This window comes from Lolium rigidum, chromosome 6 (genome assembly GCF_022539505.1).
Source record: "Lolium rigidum isolate FL_2022 chromosome 6, APGP_CSIRO_Lrig_0.1, whole genome shotgun sequence".
In the NCBI taxonomy this organism is placed as follows: Eukaryota; Viridiplantae; Streptophyta; class Magnoliopsida; order Poales; family Poaceae; genus Lolium; species Lolium rigidum.
In genome coordinates, this window is record NC_061513.1 from 123843804 (window position 1) to 123854715 (window position 10912).

The 10912-nt window shown below is 43.4% G+C and overlaps 1 protein-coding gene across 1 annotated transcript; it reads right to left on the reverse strand.

Moving 5' to 3' along the window:
• Positions 1 to 2952: 2952 nt before the first annotated feature.
• Positions 2953 to 4070, reverse strand: LOC124663231 (WD-40 repeat-containing protein MSI4-like). The gene is made up of 3 exons (XM_047200956.1): positions 3907 to 4070; positions 3211 to 3274; positions 2953 to 3087 (listed from the first exon to the last, which is right to left on the reverse strand). Exons 1-3 carry the CDS (start codon positions 4029 to 4031, stop codon positions 2953 to 2955), a joined length of 324 nt encoding a protein of 107 aa, XP_047056912.1. The 5' UTR covers positions 4032 to 4070.
• Between the last annotated feature and the right edge of the window lie 6842 nt (positions 4071 to 10912).

Here is a 10912-nt window from a genome sequence, read left to right on the forward strand (position 1 = left end):
ATCATGTGAGTTGCTATGCATGTTCGTCTTGTCTGAAGTAAGGGAGATTTACCACTAAAATGGTTAGAGCATGCATAATGTTAGAGAAGAACATTGGGCCGCTAACTAAAGCCATGAATCATGGTGGAAGTTTCAGTTTTGGACATATATCCTCAATCTCATATGAGAAAATTAATTGTTGCTACATGCTTATGCATATAAGAGGAGTCCATTATCTGTTGTCTATGTTGTCCCGGTATGGATGTCTAAGTTGAGAATAATCAATAGCGAGAAATCCAATGCGAGCTTTCTCCTTAGACCTTTGTACGAGCGGCATAGAGGTACCCCTTTGTGACACTTGGTTAAAACATGTGCATTGCGATAATCCCGGTAATCCAAGCTAATTAGGACAAGGTGCGGGCACTATTAGTATACTATGCATGAGGCTTGCAACTTGTAAGATATAATTTACATAACACATATGCTTTATTACTACCGTTGACAAAATTGTTTCTTGTTTTCAAAACCAAAGCTCTAGCACAAATATAGCAATCGATGCTTTCCTCTTTGAAGGACCTTTCTTTTACTTTTATGTTGAGCCAAGTTCACCTATCTCTCTCCACCTCAAGAAGCAAACACTTGTGTGAACTGTGCATTGATTCCTACATACTTGCATATTGCACTTGTTATATTACTTTACATTGACAATATCCATGAGATATACATGTTATAAGTTGAAAGCAACCAGCTGAAACTTCATCTTCCTTTGTGTTGCTTCAATTCCTTTACTTTGAATTATTGCTTTATGAGTTAACTCTTATGCAAGACTTATTGATGCTTGTCTTGAAAGTACTATTCATGAAAAGTCTTTGCTATATGATTCGGTTGTTTACTCATGTCATTTACATTGTTTGGATCGCTGCATTCATTACATATGCTTACAATAGTATGATCAAGGTTATGATGGCATGTCACTCCAGAAATTATCTTTGTTATCGTTTACTCCGCTCGGGACGAGCGAAAACTAAGCTTAGGGATGCTGATACGTCTCCGACGTATCGATAATTTCTTATGTTCCATGCCACATTATTGATGATATCTACATGTTTTATGCATACTTTATGTCATATTTATGCATTTTCCGGCACTAACCTATTAACGAGATGCCGAAGAGCCGATTCTTGTTTTCTGCTGTTTTTGGTTTCAGAAATCCTAGTAAGGAAATATTCTCGGAATTGGACGAAATCAACGCCCAGGGGCCTATTTTCACACGAAGCTTCCAGAAGACCGGAGAGCTGACGAAGTGGGGCCACGAGGCGGCGCCACTCTAGGGCGGCGCGGCCCAAGCCCTGGTCGCGCCGACCTACTGTGTGGGCCCCTCGTGACGCCCCTTGACCTGCCCTTCCGCCTACAAATAGCCTTCGTCGCGAAACCCCGATGCACGAGAGCCACGATACGGAAAACCTTCCGGAGACGCCGCCGCCGCCAATCCCATCTCGGGGGATTCAGGAGATCGCCTCCGGCACCTGCCGGAGAGAGGGAATCATCTCCCGGAGGACTCTACACCGCCATGGTCGCCTCCGGAGTGATGAGTGAGTAGTCTACCCCTGGACTATGGGTCCATAGCGGTAGCTAGATGGTTGTCTTCTCCTTATGTGCTTCATTGTCGGATCTTGTGAGCTGCCGAACATGATCAAGATCATCTATCCGTAATGCTATATGTTGTGTTTGTTGGGATCCGATGAATAGAGAATACTATGTTATGTTGATTATCAATTTATATCTATGTGTTGTTTATGATCTTGCATGCTCTCCGTTATTAGTAGAGGCTCTGGTCAAGTTTTTGCTAGTAACTCCAAGAGGGAGTGTTTATGCTCGATAGTGGGTTCATGTCTCCGTGAATGCGGGGAGTGAGAGAAACCTCTAAGATTATGGATGTGTTGTTGCCACTAGGGATAAAAAATTGATGCTATGTCCGAGGATGTAGTTATTGATTACATTACGCACCATACTTAATGCAACTGTCTGTTGTTTTCAACTTAATACTGGAAGGGGTTCGGATGATAACCTCGAAGGTGGACTTTTTAGGCATAGATGCATGCTGGATAGCGGTCTATGTACTTTGTCGTAATGCCCAATTAAATCTCACAATACTCATCATATCATGTATGTGCATGGTCATGCCCTCTTTATTTGTCAATTGCCCAACCGTAATTTGTTCACCCAACATGCTATTTATCTTATGGGAGAGACACCTCTATCGAACTGTGGACCCCGGTCCATTCTTTACATCCGAAATACAATCCTATCGCAATAATTGTTCTACTCGTTCTCTCGCAAACAATCATCATCCACACTATACATCTAATCCTTTGTTACTGAGCAAGCCGGTGAGATTGACAACCTCACTCGTTTCGTTGGGGCAAAGTACTTTGGTTGTGTTGTGCAGGTTCCACGTTGGCGCCGGAATCCCTGGTGTTGCGCCGCACTACATCTCGCCGCCATCAACCTTCAACATGCTTCTTGGCTCCTACTGGTTCGATAAACCTTGGTTTCATACTGAGGGAAAACTTGCCGCTGTACGCATCACACCTTCCTCTTGGGGTTCCCAACGGACGCGTGCTGTACGCATGTCACTATAAAAGAGGTCTTCTTCCCCATTGTTCTAGGAGTTCTTTGACACGTTTTCGACCACCATTCTTGACCTTTTTGAGCTTGCTTTCCCACCCATGCCTCCCATGATTCTTGCATATTCTTGAGGGATTTGAAAAAGCGGATCTAGATCTACAACCTTCACCAATCAATTCCTCCTCTAAGTGAGGGGAACCCTTGGGATCTAGATCTTAGATTCATTTGTTGATTTCCACCCTTGTTCTTCCTCTTTAGTTCTTCCATAGCTAAGAGTCTGTGTATACCAAGTGCGTGAAGGAACTGAGAAGGAAAAGAGGCTGATCTATAGATGCATCTGAAAAATCACACTATCTGCACTGACAAACTGAAAACCAAAGAACATTGAATAACCTGTGAGATGTGTTCTGCAGCTGCAACCCGTGGCTTGACAACTTCACAGTTTGCAATGACCAGGGTGTTAGGGACACTTCCATCGGTCTGAAACCAATTGGTGATTAAAAAATGCTTAGTTAGATTCAAATAAAAAAAATATCATTGTGTAAAAGAGAGCCTAAGAATCAGTTGCAGATGCTAAAAAAACTGATTGTGGAAACACTTCACCTGCTCTGACAGGTAAAGGCGCTGACGGTTCTTGTAGGTAGCCTGCTCGAACTGAGGACCCCACCTGTTCCCAATCAAACCAAGAGATCAGCAGATCTTTAGTTGCAGAACCACTATTGGAAGCCAAAAATGCTGAGCAATTAAACCAGCATTGATTTCAAACAGAATGCCACTGATTTGTGATGATTGCTTTTAGCTGTACCCCGCGGTGAGTAGGAATGCACCACAAAACCAATGCTCATAAAGTATTTTAATAAAATCACATTTCATCACTCTAGTGGTAGATAAAAAACGGCAACCAGATTTACAAGATGGATGGCACCAGCAGGAGCCACGACATCCAAACAATTCACTGAAGCAAGCATTGCATCGACACCCAAGCTCCAAATCCCCATCTCAGACAGTGGCACGCCACAAAATCCCAGACCCAAAAACCCTAGGACACTACTAGTACAACTCAACCCCATAATTCACCCCCTGCTCGCCATACTAGCCCAGGCACTAACCATGCCACGGATCTGGAGCCACAGCCACCGTAGGCTGCACATGCACAAGGCAAAACCCTAGAAACGGTCCCGTGACCCCAAAACCCTAACCCCCCAAATGAATCTACTGGAGACAACGGCTACGACCGCTGAACGGTGGAAATGGAGGAGGCTGGGGAGAGGGGAGGGTGGAGGAGGAGACGGGGATTACCGGCAGGAGAGGGAGGGCCAGACGAGGTTGTGGTTCGCGAACCAGTCGTAGAGGACGGGGATGAGCGACTTCCACTGCGCGTACCGCTCGTCCACCGCCGCCCTCGACCCGCCCTTCTCCTTCATCTCCGCGCCGCTGGTGGCCGCCGCCGGCGACCTGCTCCGGGCCTCTCTCGCGCGCTCGTGTGGGAGGGGAGGAGCTCGTCTCCGGGCCGTTCCTGTCCGCCTCCCGCTCCGCTCGCGGTGTCCCCCGGTGCCGATGAGTAGAGTATCCTAGGTTGGGGGTGAACTGGAAAATGGTAACATCTGCGCTGCGCGTGGGCTGAGCCCTTCTGTGTTTGGGCTCGTGGGTACATGGAAAGACAGTGGACTTTGTAGGCTTCAGTAATCTGGGCTCCTTTCCTAGCAGATCTTCTAGTGGGCCTTTTCTTTCTTGGTTTTAGGAATTTCTCAACCCGTAAAATTTGCTTCACTCTTCTCAAAAGAATAGTTGCATCCTCAAGCATAAAAGTTGCACGCAAAAAATGGGGTGCGATGGTTTGGTGGCGGTAAAACTTGATATGAGCAAAACCTACGATAGGGTGGAGTGGGACTTCCTTGAGGAATGATGGAGAAGATGGGTTTTGCGGCGCAATGGGTGCATGTGATCATGAACTGTGTTCGGACAGTGACATATTGCGTCAGAGTGAATATAAGACTATCATAGGCCTTTGCTCCAGAACGTGGCTTGCAGCAGGGGGATCCTTTATCCCCTACATGCATGTTTATTATTTGCATGGAAGCTTTCTCTATTCTACTGCAGAAGGTGCAAGATGATGGTTCTATAGATGGTGTGAAAATCTCTGATGGGGGCAAGATAAACCAGTTGTTCTTCACTGAAGATTTCTTAATAGTGCTGAAGGCTAACGTTAAGAGTGCAAAAAAACTGCAAGCGGTGCTTGCTTTGTACGAGAAGCAGTTTGGACGGTTATGAAACAAGGACAAGTCATCGGCTTCCTTCAATAAGGGGATACGAGCGAGAACAAAAAAAATACAATCCAGGGTGAGCTTGGCATACCACGGGAGTCGCAAAATCAAAGGTACCTAGTCCTGCAAGTTCACTTGGGTCACTCTAAAAGCAAAGGTTTGAATATATAAAGGAGAAAAATTGGAGGCGCATAGAGGGATGGAAAGAAAGATTATTGTCTAAAGCTGGTAAACAGATACTAGTTAAATTTGTCGCCCAGGCGATACCACATATGACATGTCCTATTTCCATCTCACAACAAAATTTATTGGAAGAAATTAGCAGTATGATATGTCGGTTGATGGTGCTTGACACCGTTGGGTAACCCCAAGAGGAAGGTGTGATGAGCACAGGAGCAAGTTTTCCCACACTAAGAAACCAAGGTTCAATCGAACAGTTGGAGAAAGTCGTGACTTCTGAAGGTGTTGCTAGCTGACTATTGGCAGGGCGCACTACCGGCGTCAGCAACAACGTGGAACCTCCACACAACACAACCAAAAAACTTTGCCCCAACTCACAGTGAGGTTGTCAATATCGCCAGTTTTGCTGAACACAAAGGATTAAACGTATCGAGTGGAAAGAGAACAATGCTTGCAGAAAGTAAACAGAATAGGATTGCAGTAGATGAATTTATCAGTGTAAAAGAAAGGACCGAGGTCCGCAGTTCACTAGAGGTGTCTCTCCATAAAGATAAATAACATGTTGGGTGAACAAATTACAGTTAAGCAATTGAAAAAAGAAAGACCATACATGACAAGATGATTACTACGAGATTCGTTTGGGCATTACAACATAATACTTAGATTGTAATCCAATTGTGTCTATGACTAATAATCCACCTTCCGGTTATCGTTCGAACCCCTTCCAGTATTAAGTTGCAAGCAACAGATTATCGCATTAAGCAATGTGTGTAAAGTAAACAATAGAATTACCCTTAGATAAAACATTGTTGTTTTCTCCCTAGTAGCATCAACAGATCTACGATATTAGAAGTTATTATCACTCTTCCAGAAAACTAGAGGCATGAACCTACTATCGAGCATAAATACTTCCTCTTGGAGTCACAAGAATTTACTTCGCCATAGCAACTACTAGCAACGGAGAGCATGCAAGATGATAAAGACATCCCATCTATTGATACAACTGTTGTAACTACAGCTACACAAATACAAGGACCAATCACTCGAGCTCGTGCCAAACAACTTAACTATCAGGTACTATTGTTTCTTGGAACTATTCCTCCCATACATGAGAATATGATGCTGCCTAAATCAGATATGTTTGTTACTCTTAGGAATGATGGACCTTGCAGGATGAGGAGAACAAACATTGGAGCATGATCACACATGGAGGAGATGGCAGCAAACATTTGAGGATTGAAGAGGACGCCGCAAGTGAAGATTTAAGAACTTTAAAGCCACCATAAGAAGAGATGAAGACATGGACGAAATATAGAGTTTTCCACTTCATAATTTCGTGCATAGCATAATATGGTGCTGCGTCACCTTTAGTTTTGGGCCAGGCCCATGCCATTTTTGCAGGAATTAAGTCAGCCACTTTTTAGAGTCTGTATTGAAGGGGGAAAGGTCTTGTAGGGTTGGTTCGGCCACCATATGTATGGCTGGCCGAAACCCCACATTTTCCTCCTTTAAATACCACGATAGTCGTCACGTTTAGACTCGGATTTTGATTTGACTAAAAGTTAGTCAATGTTGCAACTCTCATGTACTTCTTTTGAGGCCAACGCCTAGAACAAGACCGACTATTTGGAATCACACCATATTCAATAAAGCTTTCATCTTTCATCGGCAATATTCTGATTGCATCATTAGTTCTTACTTGTTCTCGACTCTCGCTAGTCAGAATGATCGTGCATCCGTAAGATCACTAACTCTCGGAGATTGTCCTAGCGACTGCATTGCGCACGAGCTTTGCACGTGTAGTCGGATCGTCAACCACGAACTCCACCAACAAATCGATTTATCCTCGTCTCATCGAAAGATCGGCCACCTTTGCCCTATCAAGTGGTATCAGATTCCAGGTTGCTCGCTCAGATTTTACAGTTTTCCTAGTGTAGATTCCATCTGCCTTCATACCCATAAAACCACAAAAAAGCCAAAAATATATTAGATTTGGATCATCCGTCCCATAGCCCCTGCCACGCCTTTCATTGTCTTTTCAGTTTTGCATAGTTAAATTTGTGTCTGCATCTTCGTATCGAGCTGCTGGTCTTAACGCCTAGTTCCTTTAGAGTTTCGAGTTCTGCTCATAGCGCCACCGCCACTCGCACCATACGCAGATTACCGCCACCACTGCCATATTGATGTCTACGCCCCCCTCCTTTTCCTGTAGACAGTGTTGGGCCTCCAAGAGCAGAGGTTTGTAGAACAGCAGCAAGTTTTCCCTTAAGTGGATCACCCAAGGTTTATCGAACTCAGGGAGGAAGAGGTCAAAGATATCCCTCTCATGCAACCACTGCAACCACAAAGCAAGAAGTCTCTTGTGTCCCCAACACACCTAATAGGTGCACTAGTTCGGCGAAGAGATAGTGAAATACGAGTGGTATGAATAAGTAGTAGCAACGGCACCGAGAAAAGTGCTTTGCCCGGGACGAGTAAACAAGCGGTAGTAACGTAGCAGTAGTAACGCAGTAGAACGGTAAACAAGCAGCGATAGCAGTATTTAGGAACAAGGCCTAGGGATCGTACTTTCACTAGTGGACACTCTCAACATTGATCACATAACAGAATAAATAAATGCATACTCTACACTCTTGTTGGATGATGAACACATTGCGTAGGATTACACGAACCCTCAATGCCGGAGTTAACAAGCTCCACAATTCAATGTTCATATTTAAATAACCTTAGAGTGTAAGAAAGATCAATACGACTAAACCAAGTACTAACATAGCAAGCACACTGTCACCTTCACACTATGTAGGAGGAATAGATCACATCAATACCATCATAGCAATAGTTAACTTCATAATCTACAAGAGATCATAATCATAGCATACGCCAAGTACTAACACGGATGCACACACCTGTCACCATTACACCGTGCGGGAGGAATAAAACTACTTTAATAACATCACTAGAGTAGCACATAGATAAATAGTGATACAAAACTCATATGAATCTCAATCATGTAAAGCAGCTCATGAGATTATTGTATTGAGGTACATGGGAGAGAGATGAACCACATAGCTACGGCGGAGCCCTCAGCCTCGGGGGTGGATTACTCCCTCCTCATCATGGAGGCAGCGATGGCGGTGAAGATGGCCGTGAAGACGGCGGTGGAGATGGCTCCGGGGGCAATTCCCGTCCCGGCGGGGTGCGGAACAGGCGACTTCTGTCCCCCGGATTGGACTTTCGCGATGGCGGCGGCTCTGGATGGTTTTCTCTGTTTTCGTCGAGCCGGTCGATGTTTTTAGGTCGGGGACGAATATATAGGCGGAGAGGCGGCGCAAGGAGGCGGGTCGGGGCCCCACACCATAGGGTGGCGCGGCCGGGGGGCACCCGCGCCGCCTTATGGTGTGGGCCCCTGCTGCCCGCCTCAGGCTCTCCTTCGGTGTTCGGAAGCTTAGGAATTCTAAGACTTTCGGTGTTGATTTCGTCCGATTCCGAAAATATTTCCTTACGAGGATTTCGATACCAAAAATAGCGAGAAAACGACAATCGGCCTTTCGGCATCTCGTCAATAGGTTAGTTCGGAAAACGCATAAATATGACATAAAATGTGAACAAAACATGTTGGTATTGTCATAAAACAAGCATGGTACATCAGAAATTATAGATACGTTGGAGACGTATCGGCATCCCTAAGCTTAGTTCCTACTCGGTCCTCGAGTAGGTAAACGATAAAAGATAATTTACGAGGTGACATGCTACCAACATAATCTTAATCATACCATTGTAAAGGTTATGAGATGAATGCGGCGATTCGAAACAATGTAAATGCAATGAGTAAACAATTGAATCATATAGCAAAGACTTTTCATGAATAGTACTTTCAAGACAAGCATCAATAAGTCTTGCATAAGAGTTACTCATAAAGCAATAAATTCTTAGTAAAAGGTATTGAAGCAACACAATGGAAGATTAAGTTTCAGCGGTTGCTTTCAACTTGTAACATGTATATCTTATGGATAGTTGTCAATGCAAAGCAATATAACAAGTGCAATAAGCAAGTATGTAAGAATCAATGCACAGTTAACACAAGTGTTTGCTTCTAAGATAGAGAGAAATGGATAAACTGACTCAACATAAAAGTAAAAGAAAAGGCCCTTCGCAGAGGGAAGCATTGATTGCTATATTTGTGCTAGAGCTTTGGTTACGAAAGCAAGAAACAATTTTGTCAACGGTAGTAATAAAGCATATGTATCATGTAAATTATATCCTACAAGTTGCAAGTCTCATGCATAGTATACTAATAGTGCCCGCACCTTGTCCTAATTAGCTTGGACTACCGGATCATCGCAATACACATGTTTTAACCAAGTGTCACAATGGGGTACCTCTATGCCGCTTGTACAAAGGTCTAAGGAGAAAGCTCGCATTGGATTTCTCGCTATTGATTATTCTCAACTTAGACATCCATACCGGGACAACATAGACAACAGATAATGGACTCCTCTTTAATGCATAAGCATGTGGCAACAATTATTATTCTCATATGAGATTGAGGATATATGTCCAAAGCGAAACTTCCACCATGGATCATGGCTTTAGTTAGCGGCCCAATGTTCTTCTCTAACAATATGCATGCTTAACCATAAGGTGGTAGATCTCCCTTACTTCAGACAAGACGAACATGCATAGCAACTCACATGATATTCAACAAAGAATAGTTGATGGCGTCCCCAGTGAACATGGTTATCGCACAACAAGCAACTTAATAAGAGATAAAGTGCATAAGTACATATTCAATACCACAATAGTTTTTAAGCTATTTGTCCCATGAGCTATATATTGTAAAGGTGAATGATGGAATTTTAAAGGTAGCACTCAAGCAATTTACTTTGGAATGGCGGAGAAATACCATGTAGTAGGTAGGTATGGTGGACTCGAATGGCATAGTGGTTGGCTCAAGGGTTTCGGATGCATGAGAAGTGATCCCTCTCGATACAAGGCTTAGGCTAGCAAGGTTATTTGAAGCAAACACAAGCATAAACTAGTACATCAAAACTTACATAAAAGACATATTACAAGCATTATAAGACTATACATCGTCTTCCTTGTTGTTCAAACACCTCACTAGAAAATATCTAGACTCTAGAGAAACCACTCATGCAATCCAAATTTTAACAAGCTCTATGTATTTCTTCACTAATAGGTGCAAAGTATATGATGCAAGAGCTTAAACATGAGCACAACAATTGCCAAGTATCACATTATCCAAGACATTTTACCAATTACTACATGTATCATTTTCCAATTCCAACCATATAACAATTTAACGAAGAAGAAACTTCGCCATGAATATTATGAGTAAAGCCTAAGGACATACTTGTCCATATGCTACAGCGGAGCGTGTCTCTCTCCCACAAAGTGAATGCTAGGATCCATTTTAGTCAAACAAAACAAAAACAAAAACAAACCGACGCTCCAAGAAAAGCACATAAGATGTGATGGAATAAAAATATAGTTTCAAGAGAAGGAACCTGATAATTTGTCGATGAAGAAGGGATGCCTTGGGCATCCCCAAGCTTAGACGCTTGAGTCTTCTTGATATATGCAGGGGTGAACCACCGGGGCATCCCCAAGCTTAGAGCTTTCACTCTTCTTGATCATAGTATATCATCCTCCTCTCTTGACCCTTGAAAACTTCCTTCACACCAAACTTCTCATAAACTTCATTAGAGGGGTTAGTACATAATTAAAAACTCACATGTTCAAGAGGTGACACAATCATTCTTAACACTTCGGACATTGCTCAAAGCTACTGGAAGGTAATGGAACAAAGAAATCCACCCAACACAGCGAAAGAAGCAATGCGA